This window comes from Pteropus vampyrus, unplaced genomic scaffold (genome assembly GCF_000151845.1).
Source record: "Pteropus vampyrus isolate Shadow unplaced genomic scaffold, Pvam_2.0 Scaffold419, whole genome shotgun sequence".
Lineage (NCBI taxonomy): Eukaryota > Metazoa > Chordata > Mammalia > Chiroptera > Pteropodidae > Pteropus > Pteropus vampyrus.
In genome coordinates, this window is record NW_011889200.1 from 476,030 (window position 1) to 503,061 (window position 27,032).

The 27,032-nt window shown below is 38.2% G+C and overlaps 1 protein-coding gene across 3 annotated transcripts in view; it reads left to right on the forward strand.

The window, feature by feature from the left end:
- MORC4 (MORC family CW-type zinc finger 4) overlaps positions 1–26,330 on the forward strand; it is a 50,862-nt gene extending 24,532 nt beyond the window's left edge. For 2 of the 3 annotated variants that reach the window (XM_011380994.2, XM_023523832.1), the window contains 8 exons: positions 3,643–3,741; positions 6,487–6,615; positions 8,315–8,383; positions 8,809–8,860; positions 10,243–10,418; positions 19,780–20,473; positions 20,769–21,052; positions 21,365–26,330. In XM_011380994.2, the coding sequence (XP_011379296.2) occupies positions 3,643–3,741; positions 6,487–6,615; positions 8,315–8,383; positions 8,809–8,860; positions 10,243–10,418; positions 19,780–20,473; positions 20,769–21,052; positions 21,365–21,518 (1,657 nt within the window). In that variant the 3' untranslated portion in view covers positions 21,519–26,330. The remainder of the gene's footprint in view (positions 1–3,642; positions 3,742–6,486; positions 6,616–8,314; positions 8,384–8,808; positions 8,861–10,242; positions 10,419–19,779; positions 20,474–20,768; positions 21,053–21,364) is intronic. The other variant, XM_023523831.1, reaches the window with a different exon arrangement.
- The last annotated feature ends 702 nt before the right edge of the window (positions 26,331–27,032 follow it).

A 27,032-nucleotide genomic window follows, 5' to 3' on the forward strand; every position in this document is an offset into this window, starting at 1 on the left:
ATATATGGATTCTCAACTATGGATCAAAATTACAGTTGACCCTTGAACAATGTGGGTTTGAACTGCACTTATGTGCAGATTAGAAAAAATTAAATCCATGTATAAGTGGACTTGCACAGTTCAAACCCACGTTGTTCAAGAGTCAAGTGTATATTGTACTTACATACTGATATATGGTTTATAAGGTGCTTTACATGAATTATGTCAGTTGATGTATCTGGCAACAGGGAGTGAGGTGGATTAAAGGAAAGATTAAAGGCTATTGGAGTAATCTAACTGTGAGGTGAAGGTCTGAAATAAGAGTAGCTGTGAAAAAAGAAGTATATGACAGATACTATGAAAATAAGATGAAAAGAATTTAGTGATATATCAATGATGGGATATGGGAGATAAAGGAGAGGGAAGAATCAAAGGTTGCTTCAAAGTCTCAAATTTAGTAGATTGTGATATTGGTGGGATCATTGATAGAATAATGAGGATGAGAAAAAGAACAGTGTCATGGAGTGACAATGGTGGAAACTAGATTGTAGAGGATTAAGACAGGAAAATGAAGAGAACAAGGTAGTGGATATAGACCACATATACCAGTATTTGGAAAGTAAAAAGAAGGTGATTAATAGAATAGTAGGGTGGAGCCAGGGTTTTTGTCATAAAGAATGAGGTTTCAAAATACATGAAAAACTGTATCTTGATTAAAGTGGTGGTTACATGACTGCATGCATTTGTCAAAACTGATAGAACTACACACTGGAAAAGATGAATTTTACTCTATGTAAATTTTACCTCAGTAAATTTTACTTGAGTACATGAGAACAGAGGTTTATTTTTTCAATTGAGATACAGCTCTTATACTTTAAAGGTCACCATTTTAAAGTGTACAATCCAGTGGTTTTTCATATATTCACTAAATTGTGCAACTGTCACCATTATCTATCTCCAAAACTTTCACAACCCCAGAAGAAATCCCTGTTTATTAGCAGTCACAACACATTTCTCCTTCTCTCTAACCTCTGACAACAACATACCTACTTCCTTTTTTCAATTTTTTTATTGTGGAAAAATATATTCAACGTGACCATCTTAACCATTCTTAAGCGTACAGTTCAGTGGCACTATGTACACTCACACTGCTGTACAACCATCACCACCATCTATCTCCAGAATTATTTTCATCTTGCAGAAGTGAAACTCTATACCCATTAAACAACAATTCCTCACTCCTCGCCACCAGCCCCTGGCAAACACCATTCCACTTTCTGTCTCTATGATTTTGACTACTATAAATACCTCGCATAAGTGAAATAGTACAGTATTTGTCTTTTTGTGACTTGCTTATTTCACTGAGCATAGTGTCCTCAAGCCTCATCCATGTTGTAGTGTATGTCAGAATTTCTTTCCTTTTTAAAGGCTGAATAATATTCCATTGTGTGTATCTACTACATTTGCTTATCCATTCAAACATTAATGGACATTTAGGTTGCTTCCACGTTTTAGCTATAGTGATTTATAGTGGACAGTAGTCCCCCCTTATCCATGAGGGATACGTTCTAAGACCCCTTATGGACACCTGCTATCATGGATGATACCAAACCCTATATATACTATGTTTTTTCCTATACATACATACCTATGGTAAAGCTTAATTTGTAAATTAGCTACAGCAGGAGATTAACAACAGCAATAATAAAATAAACAATTAGAATAATATACTCTAATAAAAGTTGTATGGATGTGATGTCTTAAAATATCTTAGATATTGTACACACAGTGTGAATATGCTAGACAAAGGCATAAGTCACATCCTGAGTGGGATGGAGTGGGACAGTGCAAGATGTCATTCTGCTACTCAGAACAGAACACAATTTAAAACTTAAGAATTGTTTATTTCTGGAATTTTTTATTTAATATTTTTGGACCACAGTTGACCATGGGTAACTGAAACTGCAGACATCAAAACCACAGATAAAGGGAGACTGCTGTATTTTGTCTGATATTAGTATAGCTACCCTGAATCTCTTTTGGTTACTATTTACGTGGAATATCCTTTTCCATGCTTTTACTTTCAACCTATTTGTGTCTTTGTATCTCAAGTTAGTCTCCTGTAGACAGTATGTATTTGGATCATTTTTTTTTAACCCATTCTACCTATCTCTGTCTTTTGATTGGAGAGTCTAATCCATTTACATTTAACTTAAAGTAATTACTGATAAGGAGGGACTTCTGTCATTTTGCTATTAGTTTTCTGTATGCTTTATAGATTTTTGACTCTTGTTTTCTGCATTACTGTCTTCTTTTGTGCTCAATTCATTTTTCATAGTGAAACATTTAAATCTTCTCATTTCCTTTTGTGCATATTATAGCTATTTTCTTTGTGGTTACCATGGGGATACATGATCCTGTGATCAGGAGCAGCAAATAGCGATCAGAGCACCGGTCCCCGATATTTGAAGGTCAGAGTCCTTTTTACCCACCCTGGCTCCTGCAGGCTGCTGCTCTTAGTATGTGTGCACAACTGCCTGCCCTTGGGCTGGGAGTAAGGGATCATAGCTGCTACTATACTAAGAGCTGAAATTTGCCAGTTTACCACCCAAGCCTTCCCATGGAAGTTGCAAGCCTTCAATAGATGCCACAGTTCCAAATAGTTACATCAGAAAGGTTCTGCTAGTGCAATTGTTGTCTAGGTGGGGAGTCAGATTCCTGGTACTTTCTCCTCCATCATCTTCCCAGAATCCTGTCTAATTATCCTTGAGAGAAGGATATAAACATAGAGGTAGGAACATTGGGAGGTCGGAGGGGAATAGGAGTTGATGTGGGGAGCAGCTCATGTATGGTTATTTTGATCTCTCTGTAGTCAGAATCTAATTTAATATGAGTAAGGCTGAAGTAAGGAAGAATTCCCCTCAAGGAGAGAAGAGGTCTGCAAAAACGTTGGAAACGATCCAAGGAGTCAAGAGATTTTTAAACATACCAAATTGATGGTATTTCAGGTGTATACAGCTCTACATTAAGTTGTAATCCTGGGTTATAGAATTAAGTATGAATTAGTCATTAGAAATTGGCAGTTTTTAAAAGTAAAATTCCTGTTTTGACTTAAATACATTAGGCTTTTTGACCCTGGAGCACAGCCAGAACTTGGATATAGCCTCCAGTGGTTTGAAGGGGACTTTTCTTGCCTGTTGGTGCTATAACTATTCTGATCAGCATTTGCATGAAGAGAAACCGTGTAGACATTTTTAGGTTTGTATTTGATTGATCTGTAATAGGGTACAGTATTTGATCCTCTGACTTTCAACTTGTTCCTGAATTGTTTACCTGTAGTCATCTGACAATCAAATAACTTGTCCGTATTTGGCTCCATCCTAGCTCTGCAATTTAGTCCTCTGTCATTGTCTCTTATGTCAACTCCCCACCCCTCATGATTTGAAAAGCCCTGAAAATTTGGAGAACACGGTACTTTTTAGGACTTGTGACCATTTTACCTTTTCAACCAAAGTGACTATTTAACATTATAACATATAATTTGCAAGGCAGTGGATTCCTATTCTGGTTCCTTTAAGTATGTTCAAACCTATGATGAATATTCTAAATTCTTGTTCAACAAATCCTCAACATTGACATGCTGCTTTTTACTTTTTCTTTCAGGTTGACAATAAATGCCCTTGCCCAGAAGCTCAATGCTTATTGGAAAGAAAAGACATCCCAAGAGAATTTTGAGACCTCAGCCATAGCCAGGACAATACCGTGAGTAGTAAATATAGAATATAAAAGTATCAGGGATAATGTTCGTAGAGCAAATGGAAGGAATAAAGGTAAGATGGTGCTTTTCACATAAGGAGGTTTAATAACTAAAATTGGGAAATCACAGGTACTAATTTCATCATTTTCTAGACCTCTTCATTCTGGTTTAACAGTTGTGTGGTTTGAATCTGCTTCTTAATAGTTGGGTAAGTCACTTTACCTCTTTGAGTACATTAAATTAGATGATATAACATTTTTAGCACAGTGCCTAGCATATAGTAAGTATTCAGAAATGTTAGCAAACTTTTCTTCTCTTTATTCCTCATGGACATTGTTGGAACTATACCAAGGAATTTGAGAGTAGAAGTAGAGAACCCCGCATATCAGAAAAAAAGATAGAATTTATTGACTCTAAGACAGGTAATTACACACAGAATCAGGATGGAATGCCTCAGTAGGCCAGGAAAGGAGCATAATACAGAAGATAGAATGTGTAACAACACATACGCAGTCAGTGACACCACCATCGAGACAAATATTAAAGTGTTAAAAGTTCATTTTGAGTTAGGCTCCACCTGTGTTTTTTTTTTTTAATGGAAATCATCAGAAAAATGTATGATATAAAATTTTTGTTTCAAATGCAACTTGATTACTGCTTTAATATCAGTATTTTATTCTAAATATCTTGCTCATGTCCAACCTCCATGGTTTTCAAAAACATGCAAACTAAGATGAGATGCCATTTTTCAGCCTTTCAAATAAGCAGTGATTAATGCAATGAAACAGATGTTCATACATTGCTGGAATAGGTATATGTATGTTATATAGTCTTTCTGGAGGCAGAGTTGTAATAATGATTGTTATTTATTGAGCACTTATATATCAGGCACTGGTCTAAATTCTTTTCTTGTATTTACATTTGTTTATCACAACAACCTTATGAGATAGATGATACTATTTTTAACAAATGTAAACACTGATACACTGAGTGCTTAAGTACCTTGCTCGAGATTAGACAGGTAGAAAGTGGTAGATCTAAGGTTCAGATATAGGCTATCAGGCTCCCAAACCCAAGTTCTTTACATGACACTATTCTGGAAGGATACAATGAGGAGAATATGGTATAGCCCCTTTAACTACATATTTATTGCAAGCACAAGCTAAAAGCTTCTCCTATCTGGATGGATGGAAGTCTCTACCATGTTCTGCATGTAACCTGAGGCAGAGTGTTGCTCTCTCCAGTGTTTGTCCCCAAGAGAATAATACTGTCATGCTTCTGCCAGATACTCTTTTGTGCACATACATGTAAAGCCAAAGCTAATATGACCTTTTCTCTCCCCTCCCACTACTGCTGAAACTGCTTTTTGCTGCTGTGGCTCTAAATAAAACACCGGCTGTATGGAAATATATATATAGACACCAGAGGTCAGGCTTGAGCTTAGAGCTTAGAGGTTGCAAGGCTGGAGCAGCCTGGAAGTAGGAGATAGGAAGCTATATATCCAAAAATGTGTATGACATTGTATTTGAGTGGTAGAATTATGAGTGTCTTTTATTTTCTTTTCATATCTTTCTGTATTTTCCAGTTTTTCTATAATGAGCTTATATTACTTTTATAGCTAGAAAAAAGCACTATTTAAAAGATAAGAAAAATATTGAACTAAGATATAAAAAATCCACCACTCTATTGAAATGTCTAGTATAAGAGCAATATAAATGTAACATACACAAAAACTACCCTATGCTAAATTACATGTTTTTCAAATTGGTCCTAGGTGCCCCTCTACCCTCTTTCTGTGTCTCTTCTCCAGCCTTCCCGCTTCCCACTCCTTTCACACCTTAAATGCTGACTGCTTCTATTATATATGGACCACTTCCTTTGACAGAGAAACAAATTCACTCTAAGGTGTAGGTGACTAGATTATGCTTCCTGGGTGGCATGGGATTGGATATGTGTTTTAAGATAGAACTCTGGAAGAATTTACCTTAATAACATAACCCAGTTGTTGGACTGGAGCCACCATTTCTAGTTATGAAATTTAATCAAAGTTATATTACTTTTTTAGATTAACTTTGGGAATATCAACCTAATAAAATTTTGACTGAAGTATAAACGAAGAACTTTTTTGAAAAGAAAAAAATGGGAATAGGGATCTGCAGGGAAATGGGGGAGACATTTTGATGATTGTTCAAAGACTCGCACAAATGCATTTTAAACTTGTCACAGGATTGGATAGAACCAGATAAAATAGTTCTACGGGTTTTATTTCTTGGTATTATTGTAATATATATAAAATTTTTCCTAGTTAATTAATTTCAGAGTTAAAATTATCCTCTTGCCTCAGTGTGATATATATATGCCTTCCTGTTAAATTTTACACCTGAAACTTACTGGATTTTGTTAACCAAAGTCATCAGAATAAAAATTAATTTAAAAGAAAGAAAAAAATTATCCTCTTGCTTGCTTAGAACAAGAGATTCCAGGATAAATATTATTGACCTCTATAAATAATGGTAGCTCACCATGTTAATATTTGTTACTGTTTTTCATATCCATATCTGGTGTAGTTCTATTATTATTTTTTCTGTGAATTTCAAGATATATACATTTTAGACACCTAAGCTATAACACTTCTAATGCAATTCATATATGAAATTATGTTCTTTCACTTTTAAGGTGTGCTTTCTTAGTCTAAGACAGAGCACAGAGCTAGGGTAAACGCAGTCATACTTCTGTTTTCCTTTACTCAGGAAGGTTCCTGACCAGACATGGGTACAGTGTGACGAGTGTCTTAAATGGAGGAAGCTTCCTGGCAAGGTTGATCCATCTATATTACCTGCAAGGTGGTTTTGTTACTATAATTCCCATCCAAAGTACAGGTAAGGTTAGGATTCAGTATTATGCCAGAAATAACTCCTGATCTGTCTCTATATTCTGAAATACTTTTCATCTCAGGTCCACACTCTTCAGTGTGGCATTCAAGCCCCTGTGCCACCTGGTCCCACCCTACTTATCCAGCCTTATTCTTATTGTACCCTAACTCAAACCCTATGCTTTAGCCAGACCTGTGGCTTCACTGTTTCAAACATGTGCCACGCTTATTCCCTCCTCTATGACTTGATAGTGTCATTCCACTTGCTTAGAATGACTTTATGTATTCTAGCTGCCTTTCCAAATGATATCCATCTGGGATGCTTAAGTATTTTGTGTGATACTTCTCCTGTTGACAATAGTTTATAGAATTTCACTCTGGCTTCCTGTGGTATTCTTGACATCTGTTCACATACTGTTTTGTATTTTGGGGATGTTTTTCATATGTCTGTACTTTGGCTCTTCAAGAGATTATAAGTTATTCGAGAACAAGGACTTTATATTTCATGTTGAGTTGGTTTTCTTCATATGCTTCCTATACCTGAATCTGTTGTAGTATCTATTGTACATTCAATGCTGTTTGTTTCCATGTTCATCTTCTTAATCCACCGTGTGTTCCTTGTAGCACCTAACATCTGTATAGTACCTGGCATATCCATGGGCATTCATTTCAATTTAAAAATATTATTTGATTCAGTGTCACATAGGTTTATAACAATAATTCGCTTTACTTCATTTCAGCTTTGATGTAATATTTTTTTTCCCTCGGGATAAATGCTGATAGAATCAAAACCCTAAAACGGAGTATGCTTTTTTAGGAAAAAATGCTTAAAATGGAGGAAATTAAATAAATGAAGTCTAAGTCTTTAATGAATGAATAAGCATTTCCCCATAGTCTCCAGCTGTGCCTAAGTACCTCTCCATGGAGAGTAACTAGGACTGTATGATTAGAAGTCTTATTTTGAAACCTGTATCTCTTATCAGTTTACACTGAGTCCAGGGGACACAGTCTTAGAGGATATTTTGCCCCCTTATAAAATGGGTATAGTATAGGCTTACCAATTATTATTAATTTTTATTTATTTCTAGAATTACTTTTGACCATTAAATATATTTTCTAGTACTGCTTTCAATTTTTACTCCTCTAAAATTCTCTTCCTTATGCTTTATATATAGGAGTTAATTTTCATTTATAGAGTCTTCCTTTTTCTTCTCTTTGCTACTCTGTTCTGTTCTTTTTATGATATAAGCTCCTAGTCCCTTATTGCTTCTCTCTATCATAGCCTCCGATAGTCTTCAGACATCATCACCTAGTTCAGGGATTTTCATGCTTCTAGTCTACACCATGGGAAATACTTTGTTTGTAAATGAGAGACAAAAGACCTAGGTTCTTGTGCTTGAACTTCTCTGTGTAAAAATAGAGGTTATGTTTCCTGTCGTCTACCATAATAGGAATTTTGTAGCTGTCAAAGACTTTTAATGTCTTGAGAGAAAAGTGATATATGCGCCCCCCCAAAAATTAGATGATGATATGCCTTGAAATAAGACTTAGTATATGTTAACCTGTGCACAGGTTTTGTAATGTGGGTGGAATCTGACTCTATGATGTGAGAGGGTTGTTAACCTGCCACAGTTGTGAGGCAAATGAAGGGTAAAAGTGAAGGACACGTTTTGTTTCCAAAAGATGATTTCTTTTCTGTACTGCAGGAGATGCTCTGTTCCAGAGGAACAAGAACTCATTGATGAAGGCCTGTACTTGAGCAAAGCTAAGAAACAGTTGAGTATACTGAAGGTGGTATTTTATATCATACTGTATCAAACTGTAAAGGAGCATGACCCTTCCTAGTAGGGCAGGGAGTTTTGAGAAAAGAGACGATTTTTTTTCTTTCTTTCTGGGTTTTTAATGATTTTCTTCCTCACCTCTTTGTTCTCTCAGTTCTTTATTCCTTCTAGTCATCTCCTGAGTGTCTCAACTAGCGATTGTCTTTAGTCTCTCTCCTTTCCCTCCCCCTCTGTCTTTTGATGGGGAATCTGAAATTTCTCTTCAGTAACAGAGTTCGGGAAGGCATCCTTGTTACTCGGTGAGACCCACCCTATTTCTAATTTGGAACGAACATTATAACATAAATCTACAATTGGTAACCTATTTCAGACTGAGAAATTTCGTGAGTGAACTAAATAGCACTTTTATCCTCTCCTAGAGATCAAACTGTTGAGAAGAAGAAGGTGCCAGTGGAAAATGAGACATACCAGGTGAGACAGTCTGCCCTCTTCCTTTTTTCACACAAAATTTTTTCCAACAGAAGATATAGGTTGAAGGAAGCAGCAGTCTTGAAAGCTGCATAGAAATAATGAACCATTTCTTCTGGTGGTCTTTTTTTCATTGCATCTTTTAATTTTGCTTTGATCTGCTGTCACTGATATTCAGATCACCAAAAATAGAAGAGCCAAATCATTAATTTCCCAGATTTGAATTCAGTACTAATTCTGGACAGTGCGAATGTACCCTCCGTGTCACAGAATTATCAGGGTTATGTTCCATCCTCATACAGGCTGCTCCTGTTGAGTGTCTGGTTTTCCTCAGTCTCCTTGCTTCCAAGATTTGGGGGTGATTCTTCCTCCTTCCTATTGGGAAGAAGGGGTGGTTCTTTGTGCCCCTCCCCCATCCCTGCTTTCAGGCTGGCTGGCTTTATAAAGACTCTGCTGTTTTGAATTTTCAGGAGCACTGTCTCTCGGACATGGTTGCCCAGCTCCGGACGCTGAAGGGTGCAATAAGGTTGGCCGTCCTTTCAGGGACACTCCTTTCCTGACAGCCACCATAGCACCCATATATCTTCCCCCTTCCCAACCTTGCCTTTCTGCATGATTTTCCTGTTGACCCTCTTTCCCAGAGATATCTGTTAGTCGCATGTTAGATTCACCTTCCACCCACTCAAGCAGGGTAGGTCTAGACTGGTGAGGATAGAGGCAATTTAATACTAATTCTTCTTCTGACAGTCTACCAAGACCCAGGTATATGAATATTCAGGTTTCATGCCTTAATGTCTTGGCTTAATAGTCTGATCTAGAGATTGGGAGATTTCCTGGGACTGCCTTGTCCTCATTCAGTTTGCCTCCCCTTTATATCCCTTCACCTTCATCATCCATACTATTTTCATAAGCTGGCTCTCCTACAAAATCCCAGATGCATGTCTCTGTGTGTGTGCACCATGAATAAATGTTTATGTCTCGCATGCATTTCTCCAAAACCAGCACCGATACATGCTGCAATGCTTATTCCCTCTACCCTTACCCTCATCACAGATCTCAGAGGAGTGAAAACTCAGCCTTAAACTGGGTCACAAGAGAGAATTAGACACTGACTAGGGGGCTTGGGTTTATGTTGTGGGTGGGATGACTCGAGGAACCAATAAGTGAGTTGGGGAGGTCTGTTGGCCTCCAGCAGATAAGGCTATAACTGAACGTGCCTGGGTTCAGTGTTCTAGTGTACATTACTGTGCGCTGTTTGTTTTGTGTAGGAAGCAGTTTCTTTTTATTTGGCTAAGTATTCTTTCCTAGCATCAGAAGGATTGACTCTCATCCTTTGGTATTTAGGTTGAAATTGGGATTTTTACGAATCATTTCTTTTTTGCTAGATATTCACTAATCCACCGAAGATCCCTACTATTCAAAATATGGATGAATTGAATAATAAGACAATTGGATATGAGGAAATTGATAGCCCTAACCGGCTTCCATCTGTTGGGAAAGAAAGCAGAACACCTTCTCTTCAACCTAAGCCTCTGGATTCCAGTGTTTTTCAGTTTTCCAGGTGGGTAAAAAACAGTCTCTCTTTGATAGTAAACTTCAGGCTCTGTTTTCCTGTGAAGTGTGGTATGGTTATCGTGTTTTACGTTTTTCATAAGGCCTAGCATGGAATTCAGAAGGAGAAACACCATTTGGGGTTGATAGAATTGTGTATTGCGTGTATCCCCAATTTTTCAACATTACAACTGCTATGTCAAGTCTGTCCTTTTTTTTTAAACCTTTTTGAGGTGGTCATCTGACAAATTCTCTTTTATGTGTTATGTATTCACATTATGTTAGGAATCGTGTAAGTGAAGTAATGGACATGAAACCTCTTTGAAAAGCATAATGTGCTATACAAATGTAAGGTGAAGTTAAGTAGATAAACATTGTTTCTTTCGTTAAGTTTAGGAATATTGAAGTTCTGTGGGGTCCTATAGGCCTAACACATGTTGGTCACATATAAAAATTACCATTAGAAATTTGTGCCATTAGGTAAGCCTTCTAGTTCATTATTTCCTAGAGTAAATTATTAGTATAAGTATAGTTTTAGCCTTTACTTGTTCATCTTCTAGCTCCTCTTCAATATTATTTTGTTAGTCTTTATAATAAGAAGGAATATACCATTTCTTTTTCTTAAATATCAGGAGTATTTGAAGCACTGAAATATATGACTGCCCCTATACTGCCATGAGACTGGAACTCAGGACTCTTAATTAAGAATTGCTTTCTCCTCTCTGTTATGCTTCTCACTTCTGGCAGAGCCAAGCCATAGGGCAGGTAGAGTTGCTCTCTAATAGTAGAAACTTCTATAGTCATCAGTAATGTGACTTTTATCTACTGGGTTGTGAACTTTTCCATTTTGCTTTGGATATCTTCTTAACATTATGTTGTAGGACAGAAGCAATGGAATACATAATAGGGTAAAATGACTCCTGTTTTTTCTCCCAATGTTACTGATTTTTTCCTTGTTTCTTGCTTCTTAGGTGGGTCTTTTCAGCTTCTCATCTAGACAGACATCTCTACATGTGTGCAAGTCCCCTATTCAGTGATTCTTCCACAATTAAACCCTGTAGATATTGGAAGAACCCCATGACCCCCCTGAACATGAACAAAAAGTCTCAAGAGGAAGTAAGCTATTAGGAGCAAAACTAATAAAACTCTAAAGGAATTAAATGAGAATTTGTATGAAAGCATCTAGAGGTACTCATTAACTAATGACTGAATTTGAGTCATATTGAGGGAGCAATTTCCAAGACTGAACTATGCAGCAAGGGGCTAAGAAATATAGGCCAGTCTTGGAGACTTGACCCTGATTCTACTCTGTTCCCATCTATAATTTTCCAGCTCCCGTATTAGATTGGGAAGGGAGTACACACTCTTTTGAAGCATATTGATACCTCTCTACCTCAGTCTCATTGAGATGGTCATGTATCAGAATTGCCACTGAAGTATCCAGGTATCATTGCTCTTGAAGGCTGTACTTTCCCTGCTGTGACCACTTTCCCTTTTTCTTCAATGTTTCTTTTGTTACTCTGTACTGGTTTTTGGTAACCTGAAGGAGATTTACAAATGCTAACGTGTGTGTGTGTGTGTGTGTGTGTGTGTGTGTGTGTGTGTGTGTGTGTGTGTGTGTGTGTGTGTGTGTGTGTGATGAGTGCAGTATGTCAGTCTATCCATTGGGTGGCATACTACATCAGTCATTGTTGAGATTTCTATATAAGACTGTGAAACTGCTGTACCCAGGGTTGGGTTTTGGCTCTAGAGAACAGGTTGAGTACTTTGATTGTTCATGTGTAGTTTTAATTTAAGAGTAATATTCTTTCAAAAGAAAGAGATACGTGATAATTGATGTTGCTGCTGTTGTCATGTTTTATGTAAGGTCAGTAAATGATGATTATGTAATTTCAAGCTACACATATAGGAGGATTCAGATTAGTTGGAAAGAGTCTGCCTTTTTATAAGGGAAAGTGAAGATTTTCAGGAGTTCACTGAAAATACAGGGTTTTCTGATAAAACAATGTTGATAGAATAATAGGTTTAGTCAAGAGTTACAAAGATCTCCTTTGTTATTATCAAAACCTGAAGCCGATATGGGTCCCTGGGTCATGTAGTACAGCTCTCTTAACTCCAGGTAAATGAAAGCCTACACTATCCAAAAGAGTTTTTAAAATTTCTAGTGGTGTAGGTTATGTGACCTCGTAAGGCCTCCTGAGGTGTCACTGGAAACAGCTTTGTGAGTCTCACAAATCTAGCAAGGGGAGGGGAGCACCTACGATAAAGAATAGGTTCAGACAGTATGAAACAGGTATAACTTTTTTAGTGAAAGACAGCTTATTTCTGTTAAAGGAAATAGTTCCCTTCTGTTTATTCATTCTACATATATTTGAGCACTTACTGTATGAAAGGCAGTGTTCTAAGGCAGTGATGGAATCAAAGATGAAGGAGCTTATGGTAGTCAAATTTTTATATGTAAGTATCCCCAGTTTATTCTAGGTTTCATGTGAGTAGTACAAACGAAGGTCTAAAGTAGGCATAAACACATGGCGAGAATTAGTGGCTGTAATTTATTTAGATATTTAGAGAGCCTTTGAATAAGCTATATGTCAAAGGCTAATTTGTTCATGTTTAAGAGGATAACCAAAAAATAAAATCCAAATTACACTGTAATGGTAGAAAGAGAGACATTCTAATATGTTTAAAGGAATATTTGAAACAACAAACATGAGATAGAAAAGAATGATTTTGCAAATGAATAAGTTGATTCAGGGGCCAGTAATAACATTTTAAAATACCATCTTTGAGAGAGACTTCCACAATAGAGAAATGAGGAGTGTGGTGGGCACTTTCACCAATAAATAACCATTTAGCTGGAAAAAACTATTAAACAAAACAAATTAAAACAACCATTCTGAGTTCCAGGAAATTGTCCTAGGGGCATACAGCAAATGGAGAAACATTTATTCAAGAAAATCTATTAAATCTCAGAAAGAACAGCAGGACTCTTTGGCATTTAGCCTTCTCCTATTCTCCTCCAAGATGTGTTTTATGAAAACTACTCAGGGAGCTTTAATCCAGGTGTACGTGGTCAAGAAGTTGGGGGCTCCTTCTTCCCCTGTCTCCTAATCTAGAACTCTGGTTTCACCTGGGAGGGGCAAGCCTCTGACATTTCTCATCTCTCCCAGTTCTGTCTTGCAGAAGCTCTATTCTAGGCAAACCCAAGAAAGACTTAATGTCTCTTCTCCTAGCCAAATTTCTCCTCCTCCACCCAGCCCCTACTCAGGGTGAAAGCATTCACCTGAGAACAGCATGCTGAAAATACTAGACCCCTATTGCTCCAACCTCAGCTTGCTTATAGGGCAAGGGTTCATCGTGTAAGGAGCAAGCCAAACAATCCCAGCACACATTCATAAAAGAAAAAGGCTTCACTCTAAAGAAGGTGGCCACTGCCCCTGCCCCCAGCTCTTGCACAGGGGCACAATGTTTCTGCTTAGAGGGAGAAGCAGGCCTTAAAGATGAAGAGCTTTTTAGCTCTATCTGAAAAAACTGACCTTATGTGGAACAAATCATGGACTATTCCACTCCTAAGGGCATTGTCAAAAACAGTGGAAATCTTGGTGGAGAACAGTGAAGAGGGTAATCATAACTCTACAGTACAAGTTACAACAAGCAAAATAGCCAGGCAGTTGGATGTTTGGTGACAGAACCAAGGAAAAAGTCCGGAAGAGCTCTCCTGGGATCATGGTCAACCCTGTGGGTTAGGAAGGCTGTGTATAAGCACAAGGCTGCACTCTTTCAGGAGCAATCAGACCAGGATATAAGGTGGACTTGGAAGCACTCCCCAGGCCTCACAGATCAGACAACAAAGGGTTGGAGCCTCAATGGCACTAGGGGCTTAAGTACAACCTCTAACCAACCACTGGCTGTACAATAAGCTACTCTGACTCAGGGGCTATGCCTAGTAAGTTGGGCTTACGAATAAAATTACACATGTCCCTGATGTTCTGAAAGACCGTGTGCATGGTCAAGGCTGTGCCCTCTCAAAGATAATTCGAGAGAGAAAAATCTAAGCTACTACTACCTGGCTGAATGTAGGGTAGAAACATAAATTCCTTGAACTGTGATAGTAGTTTCAGGCCATACACACATCCATTGGTAAAGGGTAAAAGTCTAACTAGTTAATGGGGCTAAGGCACAACTTTTGACTAAGAAGTGGCCTATGTTGACTCAGGGATGAATCCTGGGTTGCCAGGTAAAAGATAAAAATCAAAAAGAAATATGAGCAGGAACATCAGAGGCTGCACATTGAGGGAGAAGTAGAGTTCATGGAGTCAGTTCAGCCAAGTCACTAAATAAACAACCAAGCAATATCAACCATTCAGAAAGGTGGGATCAGTGTCCAGAGTTGCTATGCTATGTTATCTAAAATATCCAATTGTCAACAAAAAATGAGACATGCAAAAAAAGGGGAAAATGTAACCTGTACATAGGGACACACACACAAAAAAATAGGCAATTGAAACTGCTCTTGAGACCCAGATGTTGGATTTAGCAGACAAAGACGTCAAAACAGCCATTATAAATATGTTCAAAGAACTAAAGGAAACCATATCTCATTAAGTGGAGAATATCGATAAAGGGACAAAATTATTTTTAAAAAGAACCAAATGGAAATTCTGGCAGTAAAAAATACAATAACTAACATGAAAATCTCAATAAAAGGACTTGACAGCACATTAAAGTTGGCAGAAGAGTTAGCAAATTGAGGATACATCAATTATGGATTATGCCAAAAACAGAAAAAAGAATGAAAAAAATTAACAGCTTCAGAGAAATGTGGGATACTGTTAAGTGCCTCCACATATGCAAAATGGAGTACAGAAAGGAGAAGACAGAGAGGAAAAGGAATAGAAAAATATTCAAAGAAATAGTGTCTGAAAATTCTCAAATTTGATAAAAAAACAAACAAACATTAATCTACACATCCAAGAAACTCAACAAACTCGAAATGAGATAACTGCAAAGCGATTCACAGCCAGACACATCATAGTAAAAATCCTGAAAGCCAAAGGCAAAGAAAAAATCTCAAAAGCAAAAAGAGGAGGAAAAAGTACTCGTTATATACAATAGAATCCTAGTAAGAAAAATAGCTGACTTCTCATCAGAAACAATGAAGGGGAATGACATTCAATGTACTGAAAGAAAGACTGTCAACCACAAACTTTAAATCCAGTAAAACTATCTTCAGAAAATGAAGGTAAAATAAATACATTCCCAGATAAATAAAAGCCGATGGAATTTGTTTCTGGCAAAACTGCTTTACAAGAAATATTAAAGGGAGTGTTTTAGGCTGAAAGCAAGTGATACCAGATAGTAGTTCAGATTCACATGAAAAACAGAGTACTGGCAACGGTAATTGTAATTGATTATAAAAGACAACGTAATGGCATATTTCATCCTCTTTCTATTCTTAACTGATTAAAGAATAATTGCATAAAACAATATATTATTTGTATATAATTTCATATATGTATATAATTTTGTCATTGGGTTCATCTGCAGATGTAAAATGTTTGACAGTAACAGTGCAAAAGGAGGTGAGTTGGAGCAAAGTTATATCAGAGTAAGTAAATAACAGCAGGTGGTAACTCAAATCCACAGTAAGAAATGAAGAAAATTAAAAGTGAAAAAATGAGGTTCACTCAGCTTCCTCAAGACATAACATTACAGAAAGTAATAATTATAGCAATGTAATGTTAGATTTGTAAATGTTAAACTAGAAAACATCCACATAACATGAAAAGGGGAATAGTTGAGGAAGAAAGGAGCAAAGAAAGCATGATATAGGAATCAGAAAGTTAAGTAGCAAATATAAATTTTATGACATCAATAATATTAAATGTGACTAGACTAAACACTCCAATCAAAAGACAGAGATTATTAGATTGGATTTAAAAAAAATATTCAATATACTGTCTACAGGAGACATACTTTAGATTCAAAGATACAAACAGATAGAAAATAACAGGATGGAAAAATAAATATACTATGTAAACAGCAACCGCAAGAGCTTGAGTAGTTATACTGTTAGACAAAATGCATTTTAAACAAAAAAAAAAATGTCACTAGATCTAAAGAGGGATATTTATAACGATGAAGTCCATCAGGAAGATATAATAATTATAGCCATATATGGACAGATCCCCCCCCCCCAAATATACACGAAGCAAAAGCAGACAGAATTGAATGGAGCAATAGACAATTTAATAGTGGAGACTTCAATGCCCCACTTTCAGTAATGGGTAGAAGATCATCAAAGAAATAGAAAATCAACAAGGAAATAGAAGAATTGAAGAATACTATAAACCAACTTAACCTTACAGACATATACAGAACACATCACCCCCAAGCAGCACAATATATATTCTTCTTAAGTGCACATGGAATATTCTTCAGGATAGACCTTATGTTAGACCATAAAATCAACCTTAATAAATTTAAAAGGATTGATATCATACAAAGGATGTTCTTCAACTGTAAAGGAATAAAATCAGAAATCAACAGAAGAAAATTTGGGAAATTCACAAATACGTGGAAATTAAATAACACTTCAAAACAACAAATAAGTAAAAGAAGAAATCACAAAGGAAATTAGAAAATAGCATGAGAAGATGAAAAGAAAATATACCAAAATTAATGGGATGAAGCTAAGGAAGTACTTCAAGGGGAAATTGTATTTGTAAACGCTTATATTAAAATTGAAGAAAGTTCTCTAATCTAAATTTCCACCTTAAGGAACTACAAAAACAAGAGTAAGCTAAACCCAAATCAAGCAGAAAGAAGGAAATAACAAAGATCAGAATGGAAACAAAATACAGAATAGACAAAAATAGAGAAAATCAGTGAAATCAAAAGTTGGCTCTTTGAAAAGAACAACAGAAATTAAGAAAATTCCATTTATGGTAGCTTGAAAAGTAAAATAAGATAAAATTTAACAAAAGGGCAAGCAAGGCTTTGTTTACTGAAAACTACAAAATATCGTTGAAAGAGATTAAAGAAGTTCTAAATAAATGGAAAGACATTGCATGTTCGTGGATCAGAAGAGGTAATACTGTTGAGATGGGAGTACGCCCCAAATTGAGATAGAGATTCAACGCAATCCCTGTCAAAATATCAGATGGCTTCTCTGCAGACAAACAGTGGAGGAATATGACAGAAAGAAGAAAGAAAATGAGTGGAAAATACGTAGTTGGAAAATAATTTCTGGTATATAAACTCTAAATTAATCTTTATTAAATGAATAAATACAGGTCTGGAATGAGAATCGATTCCTGGAGAGAAGAACCAGGCCTTTCCTTATAAAACTAATAAGTGTTTATAGAGCCAGTAAGTAAAATCTACTTATTTTTCTTTCATTCACGTAACAGTTTTAGATTGGTTTTCAATGTGTAAACATTTTGTTCCTGCAACCCTAACTAGCACAGTTGAGATCCCTTCTGTCAAGAAGGTCATACTTTAGTACATAACCTACAATACCCACACACACATGCACACACTTGCATGCACAGACACACATGGTAGAAAGTGATAGATATAAATTATAAGAGAGAAGTGTTCTAGGAATTCAGAAGTGGCATTGGAGCTGGACTTAGACATTGGAGCAATACATAAAGACAGTATTAGAACAATGTCTTAGGAAGATTAACTTGGCATTGGGCGATCTGGACTGAGAGGAGACGGGAGAAAACCACTGCAGTAGTCTAGGAGAGGTAATCAGAGCCTGAACTTGAGTATTGATAGTGGCAGAACTATATAAAATTACTGAGAGTTTAGTGGTGTCATAACACAAATAGGAGAGGGAGCTAGGTTTGAAGGTAAAAATGAAAGGTCAGTTTTATACATACTAAGTGTTATACCAGTGCGACTTCCAGAAAGAAATATGTGACAGGCAGTTGGAATCAGGGCTGGGGGAATGACTTGGGAGTTTCTCCCCAGAGATTATAGCCAAGAGGTTGTATGAGATTACCAAAGAAAAGGAAGTGTAGGGAGAGGAGAGAATTACAGAACCCTTAGATAGGGAAAAATGAAGAAAAGGCAGATAGACATTCATAAAACTTTGCTGTTGCTTTCTAGTATCATTTACCCTGCCTTTATACTCACAAACTGATTGTTTTACTATCTTCCTCAGTACTACAGCTAAATGGTTCATCTGCAGTGGTCCTTATGTGTGTTTAAAGATGGATACATTTATTCTTACATAGCCCCCAAATCCTTTTGCTTTCCCAGCTGACACAGTAAGATCTATTAAGATGGCAGAGCAGCTTTATTTCTGGGTAAACACTAGCTTTGAAGAACATTTAGGGCATTATAAGAAGCTAAGGTTTGAGATGTTTCACAGATGTTCTCAGAAGTTGCAGAGAAATATGAGCAGCCTTGAAATACCATGAGTTATCCAAGAACATGCCTGACTGTTTCTCATTGAAACTTTGAATGTTGATTTTAACCTTGAAATTTCTTCGTTTTCTGCAGAGACGGCAAAATAGTTGTAAGGATAAAAATGGGGGTCCATTTCTGCTGCGTGATGTAAAATTGCCTATAGATTTCACTGGCGCCTGTTGTTTTGTTTCTTCCTTCAACCTTTAGTGCATGTAGCAGCCAGAAATGGAAGGTGGTTGAGGTCACCATCCTGGGCTTTCCTGCGGGAGTGCCTGTTTGCCCCAACGGAGGGAAATTCTTTTGCCATAAGAGGGAAGTGACTTGAATTGCCTGTTTTAGTTTCTTTGTTTATGACCAGTGCCCTGTGTTTTATTTACATTTTACAGGTGAATAATGGGCAATAGCCACAGTGCAGTTGGCTGGCGAAGGAATTGTATGGTGTTCGTTGCAATATAAAAAATGCGCATAAGTCTTCGATACTGGAAACTTTTTGTGACACTTTAAAATTAACGAGCTGGCTCAGTTCTCTACATACTCCGCTGGGCTTTTAATGACCTTTTTCTCCATTCTCGTATTAGGGGATTTTGCATGTGTTATTTTTTGTTTGTTTTTCTTCCTTTACTTGCATTTCAGAAACTTCTAAGTCATGATGGTTTCAGTCCTATTTTCAGTATTCTTACCAAGGTCATCCTGGTCCTGTTTTATACAGATGCTGACTCTTCATACATTTTGATTTCATCTCTCCCTTAAGACCAACTGCTATCTCAGCAAATTGCATAAGTGAAGGGGTTAGGGTTTGGGGGTAAAGTTGTATTCCTAGCCTGAAATGAGCTGTGGAAAACAGCTAGAGTCAGTTTTAATATGGGGATTTTGAAGAGGGTCTCCACAGGGATAAGCATATACTTAGCCTCTATTTCAGTAGCTTAACATTTACTTTCCTCTTCTTACAGTAAGTACAAATGGATCCTAGGTGAGGAACCTGTGGAGAAACGAAGAAGGCTCCTGAATGAGATGACAACACCTCCTCTAGATTATTCCATGCCTGGTTCTCACAGGAGGGTAGAGGCAGCTGTTTCCTACCCAGAAGGGGAAAGCAGCCATGATAAATCTAGTTCTGAGAGAAGCACACCACCATACCTTTCCCCAGAATACCCAGAAGCAAGCAAGAACACCAGTCAAAGTAGGGAGGTTTCAGTTCTGTATTCAGGGGTCCAAGACCAACACCAGGGGTCCTTGATCCCTGAAGAATTAGAAGATCAGATGCCAAGACTGGTAGCAGAAGAGTCTAATAGAGGCAGCAGAAACATAAGCAAGGAAGAAGTAAACAAGGGACCTTTTGTAGCTGTTGTCGGTGTTGCAAAAGGTGTACAAGATTCAGGAGCTCCCATTCAGCTGATCCCTTTTAACCGAGAGGAGCTTGCTGAGAGAAGAAAAGCGGTTGAATCCTGGAATCCAGTGTCTTATTCTTCTGTGGCCTCTACTACAACCCCTGCTGCAGCCACTGGGGAGAAAGGAAGAGGCTACGAGGAGAGTGGAGGTCGTAATACACCGAAGATGAAGAACCAAAGAGAGCTGGAAGAACTGAAAAGAACCACAGAAAAACTGGAACGCGTTCTGGCGGAAAGGAACTTGTTCCAGCAAAAGGTTAGGGCAGCCCCTTACCGCTAGGAATAAGAGATCATTGTAACCGAGGGACCAGATAGTTAGAGCTCTGACGATTTCATGTTCTGAGGCCTTTAAACAAAATAAGCCATCGAATCATTCTGTGGTATGTCTCGATTGGGTGAACCCTTATGGGCTTCCCACCCATATTTTGGGGTTGAAAGGTCCATAAGTAGAGGAACATGTGCAGTAGAATCACAGAGTGAATATATCGGGGACTATTTTGGGTGCACTTGTAGCATGTGAGGTCATGGAATTTCTATTTCTTGAACTGCAGGTGGAGGAGCTGGAGCAGGAGAGGAATCACTGGCATTCTGAATTCAAGAAAGTCCAACATGAATTGGTGACCTACAGTACCCAGGAGACGGAAGGCTTGTATTGGAGCAAGAAACACATGGGCTATCGCCAAGCTGAATTCCAAATTCTGAAAGCTGAGCTGGAAAGAACCAAAGAGGAAAAGCAAGAACTAAAAGAGAAACTGAAGGAGACAGAGATGCACCTGGAAGTGCTGCAGAAGGCTCAGGTCTCCTACCGGACCCCAGAGGGAGATGACCTAGAAAGGTTAATTCCTAGGGTTTAGTTATCAGCTTGTGAGTACTAATGGGAAACATCCCTTAGGACCCCAGTTACTGGTCACAGATAAGGGAGGAAGCCTTAATCAATTCATAGGCCACCAAGGATTGAGGAATTACTTCTTAGAGAGCTGCAGCCAGTCTGCCTGTGCTTGGTGGCATTGTGCTTTCTTCTTTCTTTGTAGCTAATGGAAACATAATTGTTGAGAAATGTAGGCCCATTTTTAAGGAGCTTCATTTTGTTCTGTTAGCTAATGACTTCATGTCATCTCTTCTCCTGCCCCCTCACTCCATCATACAGGGCTTTGGCAAAGCTTACGCGGCTGCGTGTCCACGTCAGCTATCTCCTTACTTCTGTCCTCCCTCACTTGGAGCTTCGTGAGATCGGGTTTGACTCAGAACAAGTGGATGGGATCCTGTATACGGTGCTGGAGGCAAATCACATACTGGATTGAGCACTAGACTATATACTCTATATACCCTTCTCTACCTGTCTCTTCTTTACCCTCCTCTTCTCTCTCCTTTTCTCCCTCCCTCCTTCCCTTACTTCTCGCTCTTATTCTCTCTCTCTCTCTCTCTCTCTCTCTCTCACCCTCACCTTTATGCCTTATATAGAGAATCTTCGAGTAAACCCTGGCTCTTAATCAGTCTGCTTCTTATTCAGTTTGGTGTGAAGAAAGAGGCTAGGTCACTAGGCTTTGAAGAATTCTGGGAACAGAAGAGCAATAGTCACCAAACCAGGTGACTTGAAAGCTTTAATTTTCATTACTTAGTTACCTGGCCTATTTTATATCCTTCCTGAAATGGTTTGTATTGATGTAGGTTAAATCGGTCAGCGAATATTGGGTCCAATGTACTAGGTGTTTGGGGATAAATTAAGAAGTATAACTCATGGTTTCAGCCATCAAAGATCTAACAATCTAGTTGGAAACACAAGACATGCCAAGGTAACTAACTTGTACAGACATGATGGGAAAATTCTAGGGGAGGAAAATCAAGGAAGGCATCACCACATAAGTGGGACCTAAACTAAGGTTTGTTTAAAGAGTGAGCATGACCACACTTAAGAACAGTTGTTTTTTAGGTGGTAAGACTGTGGTTGATATTTTTTTCTTCTTGCTATCTTCCTGCCTTTTTCAAATTTTCTATAATAAACCTGTTATTATTTTTACATTGAAAAAAATTGTTTTTAAAGAGAATGAGTAGGCTTGAATTTAGGTATCAAGTGAGAGACTGAGAAAATATAAGTTAATTTTATATTTATACTTCATTATATTTAGCATTATCTCTGGAAGAATAGCATGAACAAAGGCACAGAAAAAGCTAGAATGTGAAAAATGTATTTGGTAGGAGTGATGGGTTAATGTAAAGGGAACTAAAGTTAAATCATGACCCATCTCTGTGGTGTTTGCATTTTAATAAGGAATTCTCGAAAAAGAAATCTTCAAGGCTCAGTTTCAAAAATAGATGTATCACCAAACTGTGGGACTTCAGGTAGTAGGGGAGCTATTTTAGAGCAGGGAGATCTATTTGATATTCCTCAGAATATACTGCTTTACCTGTTCTTCAGGCTAGTGCTGAATGAGGGGTAGATCTCGTATTATTAGAAATAGTAAAAGTTATACTCTTGTAAAAGTAGACATTTTGTTTATTCATTGCTATATGGTATTTATATAGCACATGCTCTCCAAAGAGTTCAAGGTACTCTTCAAAAGACATTGAACAATAAACACGTAAAAACATAACAACAATGAAATACAGGAGAAATAATAAAAGGGAGGTGGGAATCAAGCAATTGCAAAAGGATTAGCTAGTCCAGAGGAATGTTTTGGATATTTGCTCTGTTTCTCTTCTGCAGTTACTTCAGAAGACTTTCCTAAAGTTATTTTATCTCCTTTGAAAGGAGGCTCGTCATAGATTTTCCTGTGAGACTGCAAGGAATAGGGCAAGGCCAGAGCCAGGCTTCACCATTAAAATGAGTCCTTAAAGATATTCCCTGCCCCCCTTCCCTTCACCTTACTGCCGCTCTAGCCTGCCCTGTGATTATTTCTCATATCAGACATTTGGACTATGATATTGAGAGCCCCAGTTATCTAAATATTACTCAGAGAAGGATGGTGGGGGTGGGGGTAACATTCAGCCATTCTCTTAGTGATGTTTGCTCTTCTCATGGGGGCTGAGAAAGGTGTGGCTTTGCACAGATACAGACAATATGAATGAAAAGGTGATATAGGAAATAATTCAGAACATTGAAGGTTCAGCCTCTGTGTGTGTGTGCATGTGTGTGTAAGAAAGGTATGGTGAACGAGGGGGCAGAGTAGGAGGGGGTATAGGCCGTTGGGCTGTAAAAAAGAATGGTGGACAATCTTAACTCATCTCTACTAGTGCTTACTTTCAGCCCATTTCCTAGTGTCAACCCCGTATTGTTTCTTCCAGCAGCAGTTACTGTGTGTGTCCATTTACTATAATACCAGAGCTACCTCTGTTACCTATTTGCAGTGAAATTAGAACAGATGAGATCCCTTTAACCATGTTAGATGCCATGGTGGAAAGATTGAAAAGTGTCACCCAGTCGTACCAGAGCTTATGATACAGTGCGTGTGTGTGGAGGGGCGGGAGGAGCGGGAAGAACAAAGTGGGTGCCTCCTCCTGGCTATCCTCTTAGGTTAACATAATCACAATTCTTTCAAATGTTTCTCATATTTGCCCTTTAACTTTCCACTTCCACCATCAACATTTAGATTCTTTTTACCTCATGCCTTCATCACTGAAATAGATTCTTAACTGGCCTCCCTCGCCTCCTGTTCTCTCTCCTTCAATCCACCCTACTCACTGTCACTAAATTGCTTTTAATGATCTTATCAGGTTATGCCTCAGCTCCAAGACTTTCTTAGTGCTCCCGGTTGCCCAACAAGCACAATACAAATTCCCATCTGGCTTCAACCGTGCCCTCTAGACTCATCTTCCAGCATTTCAAACACAAACCACATTCCATCCAAAATGAACTATTTCTTGGTTTCTGGACCTGCCTTGAGATTTTCACCATCTCTGCCTTTGCCTGGAATGTTCTCCCTTAACATCTTCTCTTTGGCTCAAATGTCAACTTTTTTCCTGAAAATTCTTCTGAATAACTCAGCCAGACATGACGTTTTCTTTGAACATGTAAGTTTTGTGACACTTATAAGGCTCCTATCACAAACTTCCATGTCCTGTCTTCTCTATTAGAAAGCACCAATTCAAATATTCAGCTGCCTACTTGACATTTACACTTAATGTCTCACAGGCATGTCAAGTAAAACGTGTTAAAAATAAATAGTGACGCACACTCCAGGACTGTTCCCTCAATTTTCCTCATTTGAAAAACTGGCACGTCTACCCAACCAGTCGCATGAGCTAGAAACCTGGAAGTCATCCTTAATTTTCCTCTTCTTTAGTCCCCCACATCCAGTCTGTCAGAAAGTCTGTCAGCTCTATCTGCAAAGTATATCTTGACTTTACTCACTTTTACCACAGCTCACTTAATCCAAACCACCATCTCTTACAGGTAATTGCAACTCCTAACTGGTATCCTTGCTTTCATTCTTATTCCCACAATTGTCTTATCACTATAGCCAGAATGGTTTTTGAAAAAATATAAGTCAGATCATGTGATTCCTTGCTTAAAGCCCTTCAATGACTTCTCATTGCACTTAGATAGAATCCATACTCCTTACAGTGTCCTCCGAGACCCCTGCCTATTTCTTCTACTTTGGCTCTTGCAACTCTTCGTCCTATCTCACTTTTCCCCTTGCTCACTGCTGTCTTCCCACTGAAACAGGTCAGGCTCTGATTTTATTCATATTGTCCCCTGTCCTAAAATGCTTGTATCTCCAGTCTTGGCATGGCTGGCTATTCCTCATTATTCAGGTCTTAGTGTAAGTGTCAACTTTCTCAGACAGGCCTTCCTGGCAACCTATTTTCTCTGTCTACCCTATTTTATCACTGTTTCCTGTTGTGTTTAATTCATAACACTTTGCACAATTTGCAGTTATATATTTGGCTGTTTACTTTCACTCATCCAACAAATATTTATTGGGTACCTACTATGTTTTGTGTGATGTACAGTGGTGAACATAACACATGTGGTCTCTGTCTGCCCCTTTCACTAATGGTATGTTCCATGAAGGGAAGGCTCATGCCTGTTTTTACTAATCACTGTATCCCAGAGCTTCTCATAGTGCCTGGTGTATAGTAGGTAATCAATAAATAATTGTTAGTGGTAGGAACTGTGTTTTGTTCATATTTTCATCTCTCTCAAGAGCCTAAAACAGTGCCTCATTCATAGAAGGGGCTGGATACATAAGAGTATGAATGAGGTAGATAATCCCGGATATTAAATTCCGAAAATGAAAGACTGAGATAATAAGAGCTACAAGTTACGGGGGGCAGTCAGTGTGCACTGGAGTGTCCTAGTGTTTCTCTTTAGCTGATCTTCGAATAATTAGAAAGGCTATCAAAGGAGAAAGGGAAGATGTTCTGAATATTACAGAATTACAGAATTTAGTCAGGCGAACTCCATAGAGACCATATCTTGAGAGTGAAAGCTAAAAGAAAAAAAAATTCTAAGGAGCCTTCTGTTCACTTTTTCCAAGAGTAGCCAGTTTATTTCAAGAGAAGAAAGAGGAGCTATCCATAAGCAAAGATCAGACAGAACAAGCTTCAAGGAAACAAGTTCCTGGCTCATGTCAGGAAGTCAGTGCATTGTTGGATAAACAAATTGGACCTTGCAGAGGACTAAGTCAGAGGCTTTGTGGCCCCAGGGAACAGGAATATTTGCTCGCCCATGTCCAGCGATTGCAAATAATCTGGGGGTAACAACAGAGACACAGGCTTGATTGGCAGGGTCTCAGTTCCCAAAGGCAATCTCCAGATAGAATGTGTTTCAGAGTTCTGTATTGTGAATTAAAACCTCTTTCTTTAGTACAGTGTTAAGAGTGAAGGTATGGAGGTATGCTCAGGAAAGCTTGAAGGGGTAAGCTCAGGCTAAGTAAAGTGTAAATCCGCTCCCCCCATCCCCCCAAATAACTTGTACTTGGTGACAAGGACATTCCTAACTCGTTTCTTAGGCATAGAGGACATTCAGGAACCATACTTTCTGAATCAAAAATCAGGGCACATGCTTAGTTAATAAAGTAGACAATTTGAAAGAACTGACAAATAGTCTTGGGTATATTAAAGTTTTAGTCATTGAGACATATAGCATTCATTTTCTAATGGAAAATAAAATCGGAAAAAAAAAAAAACAAACAAACTGTGTTTTGTTACTTGCCTCCATCCCTAAGCCCAAAGTTTTCATGTGAATCACCAGAAATCCCCAACCCACTTTTATTTTAGAAGAGTTCAAATGTTTTGGGTACCTTCTACATGCTAAACACATTGCGTTCATCTACCCATTGAGTCCTCGGGGGCAGGCAAGAGAACTTTAGGCAGAGGGTCAGGAAAGTGTTCCCCAAAGGTCTGATCTTCCAGATGGGCTTGGAAACTTGTAAGGATTGGAAAGATGGAGGTATGGGATGGGGGAGGATTTTCCAGGTGTAGGGTATAGTATAAGTAAAGTCACAAGACCGAGTGGAGAGGGGTGAATAAAGGAACACTCAAGAGGGTGTGAGGAATAGTGAATTATTCAGTTTGGAGCATAAGGAACAGAATGGACCAAGGGCTTGGAAATGCCAGCAAGAGGAAGGCTACACTATATCAGCTTAACAATGGAGCTTTGTAGGCTATGAATTAGGAAGTGGCTGTTGAAATCTCCCCAGTTGTCCCTGAGTTTAGGAAATTAAACCCAGAGTGCAGTTCCCTTGGACTAAACTTTTCTTTAGCAGTGGGACCTGATGGAGTGTGGTTCTTTTCCACCTCAGATTTTCACAGATCTGAATGAAAGTCAAAGAGTGATGACCACCCTTTTCCTCTCCAGCCTCTCAAGTTTGCTT